General features: G+C 40.8%; 1 protein-coding gene across 1 annotated transcript; it reads left to right on the top strand.

Moving 5' to 3' along the window:
- Positions 1–10,547: 10,547 nt before the first annotated feature.
- On the top strand, positions 10,548–14,852 carry LOC139565757 (galactose-specific lectin nattectin-like). Its single transcript, XM_071386294.1, has 7 exons — positions 10,548–10,681; positions 10,778–10,847; positions 11,073–11,132; positions 11,355–11,488; positions 13,905–14,039; positions 14,274–14,412; positions 14,549–14,852. Exons 2-7 carry the CDS (start codon positions 10,790–10,792, stop codon positions 14,614–14,616), a joined length of 594 nt encoding a protein of 197 aa, XP_071242395.1. The 5' UTR covers positions 10,548–10,681; positions 10,778–10,789; the 3' UTR covers positions 14,617–14,852.
- Positions 14,853–16,434: the final 1,582 nt, after the last annotated feature.

The following is a 16,434-nucleotide window of genomic DNA, read 5'->3' as shown; positions in this document are numbered from 1 at the left end:
ATAGAGACAAAATCATGAAATAGCCTAGCCATCCGGTCCAATTCCAGACTCAATTCCAGACATTAATATGGCATGGTTTACAGACATTGAGCAAATACAGACCCTCGCTGTATAAATGTTAGTGTTGGCTGCAAATATTGGGTTTGGGAACCTAGAAGTCCGGACAGATGTAGGAATAATTGTCCTGTGCTGCAGTAAAAAGCTGTCAGTTCTCTTTCTCTCACCGGGGAGTTTAGCTGGACACAAAGCTTTCACTTCAGGCCCCCTTTCCTCAACACGTTGTGGTGGAAATTCAACACCAGGAACACATTGAGTCAATAATAAATGAGTCACTATTTTGTATCAGTTAACTGGAAAGGTTACAACAAACACACGTACAAAGTAAAAGTCTGCTACCAGCTCCGCCAGGGTGGTCCCTTCAGTCCTCTTATATAGTGCCACCCAAAAAACCTATATAGGCATGGTTCATGGTGTTCGTTCCTGCAGGTGACTGGCTGTTATCGTGCAGGCTGTGCCTCATCTGTACAGAGTGGGCAATTTGGGCCCGTCAGAAAATGTTTTCCTAATACAAATCAAATCAAATGTTATTAGTCACATGCGCCGAATACAACAGGTGTAGTAGACCTTAGTGAAATGCTTACTTACGAGCCCCTAACCAACAATGCAGTTTAAAAAAAATACAGAGTAAGAAATAAAAGTAACAAGTAATTAAAGAGCAGCAGTAAAATAACAATAGCGAGACTATATACAGGGGTGTACCGGTACAGAGTCAATGTGTGAAGGGGAACCGGTTAGTTGAGGTAATATGTACATGTAGGTAGAGTTATTAAAGAGACTATGCATAGATGATAACAACAGAGAGTATCAGCGGTGTAAAAGAGGGGGAGGGAAGGGGCAACGCAAATAGTCTGGGTAGCCATTTGATTAGATGTTCAGGAGTCTTATGGCTTGGGGGTTGAAGCTGTTTAGAAGCCTCTTGGACCTAGACTTGGCGCTCCGGTAACGTTTGCCGTGCGGTAGCAGAGAGAACAGTCTATGACTAGGGTGGCTGGAGTCTTTGACAATTTTTAGGGACTTCCTCAGGCAAAATGATGTGCGTGAGTGGTGCCAAGACTCTCTCTCTCCTTAGTGGGGATCAAATGTGCCAGATCAGCTCGGCACAGGGCTGACAGATCGCCAGACCCCCCCCCCCCTCAGCATTCTAAGAACACTCCAGAACAAAAGAAGCCTACAACTAAGATGGACAATGTGACCTCTGGTGGACAACCAGAGACTTACATCGAACTACTCCCCATAGACAGATCAAGTTGTTTCAACAGAGAGACGACAGAGAAAGACATCTACACGTAAATATATGTTGCATTACTAATCCGAATGAGCGGTTATTAAGGTACTAAATATTCATATTTACGGTGAGCCTAGTTTCCAAATGTATGTACGATAAGTCCACTCTTTGTCTCCATCTACATTTTTATCTTTCCCCACCTCCTTTCCATTGTGTAACAAGCCGTCATATCGGGTTAGTCCACTAGGGACTGTTTTCTTTGCATTATGTTAGTAATCAATAACCTATACCGTGTGTGTGTGTGTTTCTGTGTGATTATTTAGTTAGTAAATAAATAATTAAGCCAATTTGTGAATTGCTAATTCATCACTTAGGTTGGGGTTCGTGCAGATTTATGAAGTCAATGACATTCAGAATGAAACTGATATGAGGAAATTATTAATTAATGACTGGTATGATATCGATATATTCTTGAGATAATTCGGGAAATGGTAACTCATTAAATTAACTTTTCCCGTGGTGCCCCAAATTCCTAATGAGTTAATTGTCAATCAGTCAAATGTATTTATAAAGCCCTTCTTACATCAGCTGATGTCACAAAGTGCTGTACAGAAACTCAGCCTAAAACCTCAAACAGCAAGCAATGCAGATGTAGAGCACGGTGGCTAGGAAAAACTCCCTAGAAAGTCTAGAACCTAGAAAGAAACCTAGAGAGGAACCAGGCTATGAGGGGTGGCCAGTCCTGTTCGGGCTGTGCCGGGATGAGATTATAACAGAACATGGCCAAGATGTTCAAATGTTCATAGATGACCAGCAGGGTGCAACAGGACAGCACCTCAGGAGTAAATGTCAGTTGGCTTTTCATAGTCGATAATTCAGAGTATCTCTACCGCTCCTGCTGTCTCGAGAAAATTGAAAACAGCAGGTCTGGGACAGGTAGCACGTCCGGTGAACAGGTCAGGGTTCCATAGCCGCAGGCAGTTGAAACTGGAGCAGCAGCACGACCAGGTGGACTGGGGACAGCAAGGAGTCATCAGGCCAGGTAGTCCTGAGGCATGGTCCTAGGGCTCAGGTCCTCCGAGAGTGAGAAAGAGAGAAAGAAAGAAAGGAAGAGGAAAAAAAGAGAATTAGAGAGAGCATATTTAAATTCACACAGGACACCGGATAAGACAGGAGAAATACTCCAGATATAACAGACTGACCTTAGCCCCCCGACGCAAACTATTGCAGCATAAATACTGGTGGCTGAGACAGAATTGTTACATGATTAATTTAATCGAGTAATAATTAAACGTAGTAGGTAATTATTCGATGATTAGCAGTCATCACATTAATGATAATCACGTCACGACGTCTGGTATCCAGACTGTATTTGAGCATGACTTAGCTGTATATCATGCTTTTGTAACCGTGTATTAAGTCACTTGAAAGAAGCGTGCTTGAAAGCACCGAAACATTGACATAGCTCACAGTAGGAGGCCATAGGTAAAACATCTTCTAGAAATCTTATTTCACTGCTAGACAGCACACCAATATGAAATCACTTATTGTCTTCATTTATCCATGTCTCCACAATCAGGTTAAGTACACATCATTATTCCTAGTCTCATTCGTTATGTTTTCATGCCTTTGCATTGTTGCAATATGAGCTCATTCCACTCTTTCCTATTCAGAGGTAATATGGTCTATGGTCTGTCTGTTCTCCTGTATGTCCTTCAGGCCTTTAAGTGTGCTGCTCACAGTCATTCAGCATCTGCTTGTTACGAGGTAAATGTACTGAATTTCTCTCTTCTCTCTGGTTGGAAATGGGCCTGACTGGCTGCTGGAGTAAAGGGATGAGATTATTGATTCATTCGATGCAGGACCGTATGGTAGCAAAATTACAAGATTATAGCCTCCCGAGTCGCGCAGTGATCTAAGGCACTGCATCGCAGTGTTAGCTGTGCCACTAGAGATCCTGGTTTGAGTCCAGGCTCGGTCGCAGCTGGAGACCCACGTGGCGGCGCACAATAAGCCCTGCGTTGTCCGTGTTAGGGGAGGCTTTGGCCGGCTGGGATGTCCTTGTCCCATTGCGCTCTAGCGACTCCTGTGGTGGGCCGGGCACATGCACGCTGACAAGGTCGCCAGGTGCACGGTGTTTCCTCTGACACATTGGTGCGGCTGGCTTCCGGGTTAAGTGGGCAGTGTGACTTGGCTGGGTTGTGTTTCGAGGACACACGGCTCTCGACCTTCGCCTCTCCCGAGTCCGTACGGGAGTTTCAGCGATGGGACAAGACTGTAACTACCAATTGGATACCACGAAATTGGAGAGAAAAGGGGTAAAACAAATTACAAGATTATGTTATGATACTGTTTTTGTACCGAATGGTTGTTTTCAGGCAATAGAATAGGTTTCTTAGAACTCTCTCTCTCTTCATTCTGAGTGAACTGAGAGAAGTCTTTTGAAGCTTGGGCTGGCAACTGATTAACTTCTCTGATCTACGGATACCGAATAAGGGTTCACTTTCCTAAACAACTGCTGAATTGCAGGGCGCCAAATTCAAAAATATTCCTAAAAATATTTATAATCATGCAATCACAAGTTAAATATACCAAAACACAGCTTAGCTTGTTGTTAATCCACCTATGGTGTCAGATTTTGAAAATATATTTTACAGCGAAAGAAATCCAAGCTTTTGTGAGTGTAGCTTTCAATGCTACAGCTAGCCCCAAATTAGCATGGTCACGAAAGTGTGAAAAGCAATAAAATTAATCGCTTACCTTAGATAATCTTCGGACATTTCCACTCACGAGACTCCCAGTTACACAACAACTCTTCTTTTTGTTCGATAAATATTACTTTTATCACAAAAAAACGCCATTTGGGGTGCGCGTTATGATGAAAAAAACTACAGCCTCATTCCGGTCCTGAAAGGAAGACGGAAATTTCCAAACGTATCAGATTAAAAAATATTACAAAAAATATTTATAATCATGCAATCACAAGTGAAATATACCAAAACACATCTTAGCTTGCTGTTAATCCACCTATCGTGTCAGATTTTGAAAATATATTTTACAGCGAAAGAAATCCAAGCTTTTGTGAGTGTAGCTTTCAATGCTATAACAGTTTAGCCTTATATTAGCTTGGCTAGCTTAGTCATGAAAGTAAGAAAAGCAATCAAATTAATCGCTTACCTTTTATAATCTTCGGGTGTTCCCACTCACGAGACTCCCAGTTACACAACAAATGTTATTTTTGTTCGATAAATATTACTTTTATCACAAAAAAACGCCATTTGGGTTGCGCGTTATGATGAAAAATCTAAAGCCGTGTTCCGTTCGACAAATCCCAAAAAGTATCCGAAATGGTCGTAGAAACATTTAAAATGTTTTTTATAATCAAACCTCAGGTTGTCTTTAACAAACATAATCGATAATATTTCAACCGGAGCATAACCTATTCATTAAGAGACAAATGGAAAATGGGGAGACCCTCTCTCGCGCGCAGGAAATATTCGGAGGACACCTGACCTCTTTTGAAACATCTCGCTCATTTTTCAAAATAAAAGCCTGAAACTATGTCTAAAGCCTGGTCACAGCCTGAGGAAGCCATTGGAAAAAGAATCTGGTTGATACCCCTTTAAATGGAGGTTAGAGGGGAAAGGAAACAACGTTTTTTTTTTATATATCACTTCCGGGTTCATTTTTCTCAGGATTTCGCTTGCAGAATAAATATAAATTATTTTTCTCACAGACAATATTTTGACAGTTTTGGAAACTTTGGAGTGTTTTCTATCCTAATCTGTAAATTATATGCATATTCTACGATCTGGGCCAGAGAAAATTTCCGTTTACCATTTTCAGTGCACCAAATTACTGCTATCGCTGTGGCAACCAGGCAGCCATCATGGAGCTGGATGATACACTCAAATATTCTTTCCTACAGTTCGACCCGGCTCCTCGACGCGGAGAGCCTCATGTGACTAGACGCACCCCTGACTACTTCCTGTAAATTTGAAGCCATCCTGGTTCAAGTACTGCACATCTAGATTTGAATATACTGTACAAGAGGGGTTTAATAAATGCATTCTACAGAAGATAATGGTATAGGATACCTACAAAATAATAGCAAGAACCCCCTCGGCAGTTTAGAAAATGCTGTCATAATGCTGTGCTGATAAATATTTACAATACATGTTTAACATTTAACATTTTTAAAATTCTGACCGCTAGTGCTAAGAGGTTTTAAGTGATGCCTTGGTGATTAAACACTTTAGACACATTCCCTTCTATGATTAGTGATAAGACCTATGTCTCCGGCTTGACATTCATAGATAAGGTGTGTGTATGTGTGTGTGTCTGTGTGTGTGTGTGACTCGAGATAGAGAGAGCGTGAAGGAATTGAACAAACATCTCATTGTTTGTTCTAATCCTTGCATCTAGATAACTTAGCCTGGAGGAGTAAAATAACACACCCCCTGCAGATAAATGACAGGATGAACCCATGGTGGTTTATAGTGCCGCAATCTACATGGGAGAGATGGAGACAGCCATAAATAAGCATTTTGAAGTTTGCTATGTAAAGACCGTGTATACCAGGCCTGGGCAATTCCAGCCCCCGTGGGCCTGGAAAAGTGTCACTTTTCCACCATCCCTAGCAAACACAGCTGATTTAAACTAATTGCATTCTAAACTGAAGAGCATGAGTAGTTGATTATTGGAGTCAGGTGTGTTAGCTGGTGCTGGGGCAAAAGTGTGACACCAATCAGTCCCCCGAGGACTGGAGTTGCTCAGGCCTGCTGTATACTATGTATGATTTTAAGCACTTCGGAGTGTGCGGTCGATGGTTTCATTATTGCAATAATTAATCAATAGTAAAGAAAGATGATTGTTTGAAGAAATGACAGTCTCTCACTTGATTAGAATATTGCACGACAACCGCTCCAACTTTTCCGCCCAAAAAAGACAGTTGACGTTGCTGTGGCATTGAAATGTCAGATGCATTATCTCTACAAATGTAAAAATTACATTCAAATCCGGAACTATTTCTACATCGCTGTGTTCACCGGTACATTGTACTATGCAGAAGTAGTGCCAAGAGATGTTTGTTTCTGAATAATACAAAATATTCAAGCATTGTTGAGCACATTATTCATTCCAGTAAGCTGTAATCATTACAGGATACTGCATTAGCCTCTGTCATTAAGAGTTGTGCAGATGACCTTCTTCTTCACATCAATCATCATCAACATGAACATCACATGAGGAAGCCCAGAGATTCCCCAGAGATGGTTTCAATGTTGTTATTCATCCTGTAATGTAACAAAACAACTAAACAGCTGACCTAGCTAGGTTTATGAACAGAATATAACCAATTACCTAGACTTATTTATAGGTTCCTTCCTTCTAGTAACCCAACCTTCCCTTCTTTCTTCTGTCAGACAACAAGGTACACCAAACAAGGTACACAGCAGTGGTGTAAAAATACTTTAACCTTTCTAGCCCCGGGGTTCTGCTAGCGGAACACCCACAACATTCCACTGAAAAGGCAGCGCACGAAATTCAAAAAATATTTTTAGAAATATTTAACTTTCACACATTAACAAGTCCAATACAGCAAATGAAAAATAAACATCTTGTTAATCTACCCATGGTGTCCGATTAAAAAAATTATTTACAGTGAAAGCACAACATATGATTATGTTAGGTCAGAGCCAAGTCACAAACACACACAGACATTTTTTCAGCCAACAATAGGAGTTAGAAAAAGCAGAAATATAGTTAAAATGAATTACTAACCTTCGATTATCTTCATCAGATGACAGTCATAGGACATCATGTTATACATGTATTGTGTGTTTTGTTCGATAATGTGCATATATATATTAAAACAAATCTCAGTTTACATTGGCGCGTTACGTGCAGTAATGTTTTGATTCCAAAACATCCGGTGATTTTGCAGAAATACTCATAATAAACATTGATAAAAGATGCAAGTGTTATTCACAGAATTAAAGATAAACTTATCCTCTATGCAACCGCTGTGTCAGATTTTTTTTTTTAAATTACGGAAAAAGAAAAATCTGAGAACGGCGCTCAGAGCACAATCCAGCCAAAGAAATAGCCGCCATTTTGGCGTCAACAGAAGCTACAAAAACACTATAAATATTCACTTACCTTCGAATAACTTCATCAGAAGGCACTCCCAGGATTCCCAGTTCGACAATAAATGACTGATTTGTTCCATAAAGCCCATCATTTAGCCACTTGTTGTTAGCATGTTCAGCCCAGTAATCCATTTTCATGATGCACAAGCAATCCCTCCAGACAAAAACTCAAAAGGTTCCATTACAGGTCGTAGAAACAAGTCAAATGATGTATGCAATCTATATTTAGGATGTTTTTAACATTAATCATCAATAAGGATCCAACCGGAGAATTTCATTGTCTGAAGAAAGAGCATTGGAACGAGAGCATACTCTCTCGTAACCGCGCACAATGAGACTGAAAATTTCTGAAGACCACTCAGTAAAATAGCTCCTATGAGCCCCTCCTTTATAGTAGAATCATATAACCAAAATCTAAAGACGGTGACATCTAGTGGAAGCCCTAGGAAGTGTTTTCACATCCATAACTAAAAAGGGTATCATTTGGCACTGTTTTGAAAATTGAGTTCTCACTTCCTGTTTATATTTCTTCTCAGGTTTTTGTCTGCCATATGAGTTCTGTTTTACTTACAGACATAATTCAAACAGTTTTAGAAACTTCAGAGTGTCTTCTATACAGTAATAATAGTAATAGTAATAATAATATGCATGTATTACCTTCTGGGACAGAGTAGGAGGAAATTCCGTTTGGGCACGCAATTTGTCCAAAGTGAAAATGCTGCCCCCCTGTCCCGAACAGTACAGAAAAGAAGTACAAAAGTCGTTTTTTTCAGTATGTGTACTTAACTTTACTATGTATATTTGACAACTTTTACTTTTACTTCACTACATTCCTGAAGGAAATAATGTACTTTTTACTGCATACATTATCCCTGACAGGAAAATATCCCAATTTACACACTTATCAAGAGAACATCCCAACGGTTTCTGATCTGATGGACTCACTAAACACAAATGCTTAATTTGTAAATTATATCTGAGAGTTGGAGTGTACCCCTGGCTATCCGTAAAAAAATAAAACAAGAAAATTGTGCTGTCTGGTTTGCTTAATATAAGGAATTTGCAATGATTTATACTTTTACTTTTGATTAAGTATATTTAAAATGAAATACTTTTACTGAAGTAGTATTTTACCGGGTGACTTTCACTTGAGCAATTTTCAATTAAGATATCTTGACTTTTACTCAAGTATAACAAATGAGTACTTTTTCCAGCACTGGTACACAGTGCAATTTACACACAATACCCCATAATAACAAAGCAAAAACAGGTTTTTAGAAATTTTGCAAATGTATTAAACAGAAATACCATATCTACATAAGTATTCAGACCCTCTGCCATGAGACTCGAAATTGAGCTCAGGCGCATCCTGTTTCCATTGATCATCCTTGAGCTGTTTCTACAACTTGATTGGAGTCCACCTGTGGTACATTCAAATGATTGGACATACCTGTCTATATAAGGTCGCACAGTTGACAGTGCATGTTAGAGCAAAAAGCAAGCCTGAGGTGGAAGGAATTGTCCGTCGAGCTCTGAGACAGGATTGTGTCGAGGCACCGATCTGGGGAACGGTACCAAAACATTTCTGCAGCATTGAAGGTCACCAAGAACACAGTGGCCTCCATCATTTTTAAATGGAAGAAGTTTGAATCCACCAAGACTCTTCCTAGAGCTGGCAACCCGGCCCAACTGAGCAATCGGGGGAGAAGGGCCTTGATCAGGGAGGTGACCAACAACCCGATTGTCATTCTGACAGAGCTCCAGAGTTCTTTTGTGGAGATTGGAGAACCTTCCAGAAGGACAACCATCTCTGCAGCATTACACCAATCAGGCCTTTATGGTAGAGTGGCCAGACGGAAGCCACTCCTCAGTAAAACGCAGATGAAAACCTGCTTGGAGTTTGCCAAAAGTCTCCTAAAGGACTCTCAAACCATGAGAAACAAGATTCTCTGGTCTGATGAAACCAAGATTGAACTCTTTGGCCTGAATGCCAAGCGTCACGTCTGGAGGAAACCTGGCACCATCCCTACGGTGAAACGTGGTGGAAGCATCATGCTGTGGGGATGTTTTTCAGCGGCAGGGACTGGGAGACTCGTCAGGATCGAGGGAAAGATGAACGGAGCGAAGTATAGAGATCCGCGACAGAGCGCTCAGGACCTCAGACTGGGGTGAAGGTTCACCTTCCAACACGACCTTAAGCACACGGCCAAGACAATGCAGGATTGTCTATGAATGTCCTTGAGTGGCCCAGCCAGAGCCTGGATTTGAACGCGATCGAACATCTTTGGAGAGACCTGAAAATAACTATGCAGCAACACTCCCCATCCAACCTGACAGAGCTTGAGAGGATCTGCAGAGGAGAATGGGAAAAAGTCCCCAAATACAGGTGTGCCAAGCTTGTAGCGTTATTGTAACGGTTTTCCTCCTCCTCTTCATCCGAAGAGGAGGAGCAGGGATTTGACCAAAACGCAGCGTTGTAACGTGACATTATATTTATTAAACAAAACCGAAAAGCACGAAGAACACTTGAAAATATACAAAACAACAAACGACGTAGACTGACCTGAACATGAGAACTTACATAACAAGAAGAACAGGAAAAACAGACTACAAAAAAACCGAACAAACAAACCGAAACAGTCCCGTGTGGCGCAACATACACAGACACAGGAGACAACCACCCACAACAAACAATGTGAAACCACCTACCTTAATATGGCTCTTAATCAGAGGAAATGAAAACCACCTGCCTCTAATTGAGAACCATATCAGGTCACCCATTAACCAACATAGAAACACATAACATAGACTGCCCACCCAAACTCACGCCCTGACCGACTAACACATACAAAATAACAGAAAACCGGTCAGGAACGTGACAGTTATACCCAGGAAGACTCAAGGCTGTAATCGCTGCAGTTTTTGCTTTGTAATTATGGGGTATTGTGTGTAGATTGATGAGGGGGAAAAAACAATTCAATCCATTTTAGAATAAGGCTGCAATGTAACAAAATGTGGAAAAAGTCAAAGGGTCTGAATACTTTCCGAATGCACTGCATATGAGCAAAGTACAGATCTCTCTCTGTACTTTGCTCCTCTCTTTGATTGATAAACTCACCGTGAGAAGGAAATCGATAATATGAGTTAACTATTGATAAACTAGAGTTGCTTCCTTGCGGTCAGGTGTATATAAGTGCTCCCCTTTCTCCAACTAAACAGAACCTACCAGCGATTCCTTATACAACAGGTAAGTCCCCTACACTCACCCCCACCTACGTTCTAAAGTACTTAGTCTGACGTTGAATTTGTCTTAAGTCTATCTCTCTTCCTCTCTTTTTCTCAGGAGAGTATCACCATGACGATGTTGACCATATTTCTGCTTCTCAGCGCTGCCTTTGCTCTGGGTGATGCAAGTAAGAGAGATATACCTCATAGTTTCCACCAGATTTTTGTTTACTCCTTTTAGTTACAGTGTAGATAACAGAGGTGTTTATTGAAGTGTAGGTAGTAGAGGCATTCTTAACAATGGTTTGATTACCTGTTCACACTCATCAGATGCAGTTTGATTATATCATTCTACACTTTAAAGAGCACATGAGTATTCATCTTTCCTCTGTCTTTGTCTCTCTTTGTTGTAGGGGATCTGAATGACACAGAGAATCAAATTATGGAGAACCTGATACGCAACCTGCCAATCGGTAAAATGCCTTCCTCAATCCCATATCAACAGGATTTCTGAAACCTGCAGAGAACGATAATATTGCGTTGGTTTGCTAATGTTAATGGACTGATAACGCACAGATAGCCGTGGTGCTGTGTTCAATAACATCACGGCTGGAATGCAATTTTGACCACTCAGATTGTGTTGTCGGAACTAATCATTTCATCATGATATTGCATGATATCTCTCCCCCCTACAGAGTCTGAGGAGATGGGAGCGAAGGAGAAGCAGGGACTACAAACCAGGAGTTCATCATGCCCACCTGGTTGGCACAGTTATAGGACACACTGCTATCACTACGTCCCCATCATGGCCAAATGGCCAGAGGCAGAGGTACCTGTAAATGTCCATATTTAGGGACAGATTTACTCATTCTAAACATCATACGATTAGTGTGTTTAACCTCTAATTCCTCCCAAACCCGGATCCGGGAGCACCCCCATCAGTAAAAAAGCTGACTAGCATAGCCTAGCATAGCGTCACAAGTAAATACTAGCATCTAAATATCATTAAATCACAAGTCCAAGACACCAGATGAAAGATACACATCTTGTGAATCCAGCCATCATTTCTGATTTTTAAAATGTTTTACAGGGAAGACACAATATGTAAATCTATTAGCTAACCACGTTAGCAAAAGACACCACTTTTTTTACTTCACCAGTTTTTTACTCCATCAGTAGCTATCACAAATTCGACCAAATAAAGATATAAATAGCCACTTACCAAGAAACAACTTCATCAGATGACAGTCTGATAACATATTTATTGTATAGCATATGTTTTGTTAGAAAAATGTGCACATTTCAGGTATAAATCACAGTTCTACATTGCAGCTGCAATCTGAAATAGCGTAGATGCAGGCAGAATAATTACAGAGACCAACGTCAAATACCTAATTACTCATCATAAAACATTTCTGAAAAATACACAGCGCACCTAATCTAATCAATAAATATTCGAAAACTTGACTAAAAAATACAGGTTGGACAGCAAATGAAAGATGCATTAGTTATTAATGCAACCGCTGTGTTAGATTTTTTAAATTAACGTTACTAGACATACAGTGTGCGTTACAGCCAGACCAGTGCCGCAATAATGGCAGACAAAACCCTTTTACATTTTTCCACATAAATACGGAATAACATCATAAATAGCTCTTACTTTTGGACGAGCTTCCATCAGAATCTTGGGCAAGTTGTCCTTTGTCCAAAAGAATCGTTGCTCGGTTGTAAAACATCCTCTTCAACTTTGGAATTAGCAGCTAACAATAGCTATGTGGCACAGACATGCCCAAATCCTCAAAACACAATACTAAGGAAATTCCGAAAATAGCAATATACTCGCATAAACTGATATAACTCGGTTTAAAATAACTTCGTTATGATGTTTCTAACACCTATATCGAATGAAATCACAGACGGATATATCTAAGGCCTAAAACGAGAGCGTTTGAGCATGCCATCCTGATGTCCTCCTTTGCACCTTGACGAACGTCGAAAAGAGCGGACCTCCCATGCCATGGCCTTTTATAAGGTCTGAGATCTACGTAGAAACTCCATTCCAATTCTCATTGGTTACTGACATCCAGGGGAAGGCGCGTGCAGTTCATGTCGACCCATAGGATACATACAGAGCTTTAAACTGATCTGAGAACAGAGCCTCGTTTTCAGACCTTCGCAGTTCCTGTCATGAATCTCGCTCCAGAATGAGTTCTGTTTCACCCACAGACATAATTCAAACGGTTTTAGAAACTAGAGATTGTTTTCTATCCAATAGTATTAATACTATGCATATTGTACGAGCAAGAATTGAGTACGAGGCAGTTTAATTTGGGAACGATAAATGTCCAAGTTGAAACAGCACCCCCTGTAGTGACAAGAGGTTTTAACAGGGTTGCTCAACTAAAACTTGACATGCTATTCCTTCTCTTTATATTCAGATACTCATGCAGAAACCTCCCATATATCTATCATTATTAATTCAATTTAGACTTACAAATGACCAAAGCCGTTCTCAGGCTTGGATCACACTGGAGGCCCCTAAGGTCTCCACAGAGTTGGGTGAAGCTGCTTTTAGTTTTTTGTGCCCTTCATGTGGAACAACTTACGGAGCTCTCTGAAATTACATGTTCTGGTCCCACTTTGTCAGTTCAGAGTAAATATTGGTGTCACGCCCTGACCATAGTTTGCGTTGTATGTTTCTATGTTTTGTTTGGCCAGGGTGTGATCTGAGTGGGCATTCTATGTTGTATGTCTAGTTTGTCTGTTTCTATGTGTTTGGCCTGATATGGTTCTCAATCAGAGGCAGGTGTTAGTCGTTGTCTCTGATTGGGAACCATATTTAGGTAGCCTGTTTTGTATTGTGGGGTGTGGGTGATTGTTCCTGTTTCCTGTGTCTTTGTGTATAGCACCATACGGGACTTTTTCGTCTTCATTCGTTTGTTGGTTTATTGTTTTGTTCTTTATGTCAAGTGTTCTAATTAAAATGGATACTTACCACGCTGCATTTTGGTCCTCCGATCCTTCTCGTGACAATTGGAGATCGTGACAATTGGAGACATCTATGTTGATAAATGTGTCTGTTGTTAGTATAATTTGTAATGTCTATTGTATGTGTTTGATAGTATTTATGCAGGGCTCATCTGTAAAAGAAACCCCAGTCTCAGTATGACTTACCTGTCAAAATAAAGGTTCTAAATTTTTTTTTTTTTAAATATTCTACCTTTGTGTGATACCCTGTCTCTCAGCATTACTGTTTGCTATTGGGAGGTAACCTGGCGTCAGTGCACAGCCTCTCCCAGTATAACTTCCTTCAGTCAGTTATCCAAAGTAGTACCAGCAAAGCCCAGCGCACCTGGATTGGAGCCAACGATGCCATCAAGGTCAGAAGCACTTTGTTTAACACTCCTAAAACATAAACAGTAAGACGCGTTGATTCTTTGAGGATATAGTTATAAATGCCTGGTGGTGCCTTACCCGAAATATACGCTTGTTTTACTCCATTGTTTGTAAACAATGAAATTGTAAACAAACACTGTCGCTTCAAAACATGGTTAAATCATTTTTATATAACGTATAGTGTCTGCTGGTTACACATCTGCTTGTATGCTCTTTAGGAGGGTCTTTGGCTGTGGAGCGACGGGTCCAGGTTTAGCTACCAGAACTGGGGCCAGGGGCAACCCGATAACACCTACAATGGTGCTGGGAACGACAACACGAATGGCCATGAGCATTGTATGGAGATGAACTATGGAGGTACGATGTTGTCACTCTCCCTCACATTATTCATCAAACATTTTGATAGATGTAAAAATACATTTTCAAGGTAATGTGTTCCTTTTTTCGTTACATTAAAAAAACGAATCTTTCTCTGTATTGCCCTATTTCCCAGGTGACTTCAGGCAGAATGATGCATCCTGCTGGATGCAACTTCCATTCATGTGTTCCAGAAAGCTGTAATATCTACCGATTGGGAGAGAATTCATGTTCTAACGTTATTCCCCTCATGTTTAGTGTACTTTTAGATTCTTGCTGATTTTAATGTGATTGTATTGGCTTCTCTTGATGATTGCTGATTATGTAAAGTGATTTTGGGTGTCTTGAAAAGCACTTGTAAAAATAAATTTTAGAACATTCATTTTATCTGAGAGGCTCTCAGGCGATGGGATTCTTCAATAAAGCCACAGTCTGTAATATTTCCTGTTGAGTGATAATTTTGACAAAACCCCCCAGAGAATTCTCATGGGTGGCTCCAGAGAGGGGTTTACCTTTGCAGAATCACCATCATAAAACAATGTATATGCATGTACACCATTGATTTCAAGCACCCCTTTGCAATGACCGAACCTACCCCTTATCTAGGCTCTCAGCATATGAGACTCTTTTAACCAAGGATGGTGTTGGGTGCTAGACACTGCTATATAGCTGGCCAAATACACGTTGTATGAGAAAGATGCTGTTGAAACAGCTGATTGGATTAAAAGTAACTCTAGGAGCTAACTGGCTTGTCAGCCTTGTGGGATTCGAGGACTGTAATGAGCTCCGCTGCCACAGTCGAGTTCAGATTGGTTTTAGGCTGGGCCAGATCTGGGCTGGATGGAAGAATGGAAAAACACACATTTGCTACAGGAGTTCCTCAAACACACGAAGCCAGCCAGCGTGCCAGACACCCCTCCCTACGTCCACTCTTCCCCCCTACGTCCACTCTTCCCCCCTAAAGAATCAGCTGATATGACTTATTAAGTGCTCTCCGTCTGGAGAGTGGGTTATGGAGACGAGGGGTTCTCCACCTCCCTGCCATGCACTCAGACTGTAGCTGGCTGGAGACATACCTGTTTACTGCACCGTAAAGTAGGGCATGGATGGCAACCATGCCATGGGGGAGGGGGAATAACAAATGGAAAACGCACCATGGTAGTGCAAAATATTGTACCCGGCAGTGTTTCTTAGCTACATGGGTTGATGTTGTGTGTCATACTCATGTGGGTGTTCTCTCAAGAGATGTTGTGCCTGTATGTTTGCTTGCATGCGTGTAGGTAGGTAGCCGACACACCGTGCACTAGAGATTTGACTACTACAGTATGACATTTCTGCTGAGACAAAATATTACGTGCATGCCTGCTTGCACGCAAGTATATTGGTAGCCCACATAAAGTACACTTGATTAGTCCTGCCCAGGGGAATCACCAGAATTATACCAAAATATTTCCTCTGGTGGAATTCCACCTGTCACCAGAGGGCAGCAGAGACTGTCCTAGAGACATTAACGACACTCAGGTGTGTCCAATTCACTCATGATTTCGCTGTTAAAAGAGGTGTGTTTTCTGTTGTTCTTTGCAGAAGCTAGAATTGTTTACTGTGGGTGGGTGGTTCCTGAGTGGCTTTTCGAGACGTAGTTGTTTTCCTCTAAGTGTACTGTGATCCTGCAGCTACTGTTTCTAAGTAAAGTATCTTTATCCGTAACCACTGATTCCTCATCTGGTCTCTTCTCTGCACCTAGGTCCAACCTTATGGCACAGGAATATCAGTTGCAACTAGTTTGGTTTACATTTTGACGTACAGTACCAGTCCAAAGTTTGGACACACCTACTCATTCAATGGTTTTTCTTTCTTTTTACTATTTTCTACATTGTATAATAACTCACCTGCAGTCTTTCAAGCATTGGTCAATGACAAAGACATAAAAACTATTAAATAACACATGGAACCATGTAGTAACCAAAAAAGTGTTAAACAAATCAAAATATATTTTGTATTTGAGATTCTTCAAAGTAGCCA

The sequence above is a fragment of the Salvelinus alpinus genome, chromosome 37 (genome assembly GCF_045679555.1).
Source record: "Salvelinus alpinus chromosome 37, SLU_Salpinus.1, whole genome shotgun sequence".
NCBI lineage: Eukaryota > Metazoa > Chordata > Actinopteri > Salmoniformes > Salmonidae > Salvelinus > Salvelinus alpinus.
The sequence above is the reverse complement of the archived record's forward strand: the minus strand, read 5'-3'. Positions and strand labels throughout refer to the sequence as shown.

What these genes read in the sequence shown, in the direction of transcription:
- LOC139565757 (XM_071386294.1), top strand. Translation starts at nt 10,790, where the DNA reads ATGACGATGTTGACCATATTTCTGCTTCTCAGCGCTGCCTTTGCTCTG. An exon ending in GATACGCAACCTGCCAATCG is followed by an intron (nt 11,133 to 11,354) that starts GTAAAATGCCTT and finishes TCCCCCCTACAG; the next exon opens with AGTCTGAGGAGATGGGAGCG. An exon ending in CCAAATGGCCAGAGGCAGAG is followed by an intron (nt 11,489 to 13,904) that starts GTACCTGTAAAT and finishes CCTGTCTCTCAG; the next exon opens with CATTACTGTTTGCTATTGGG.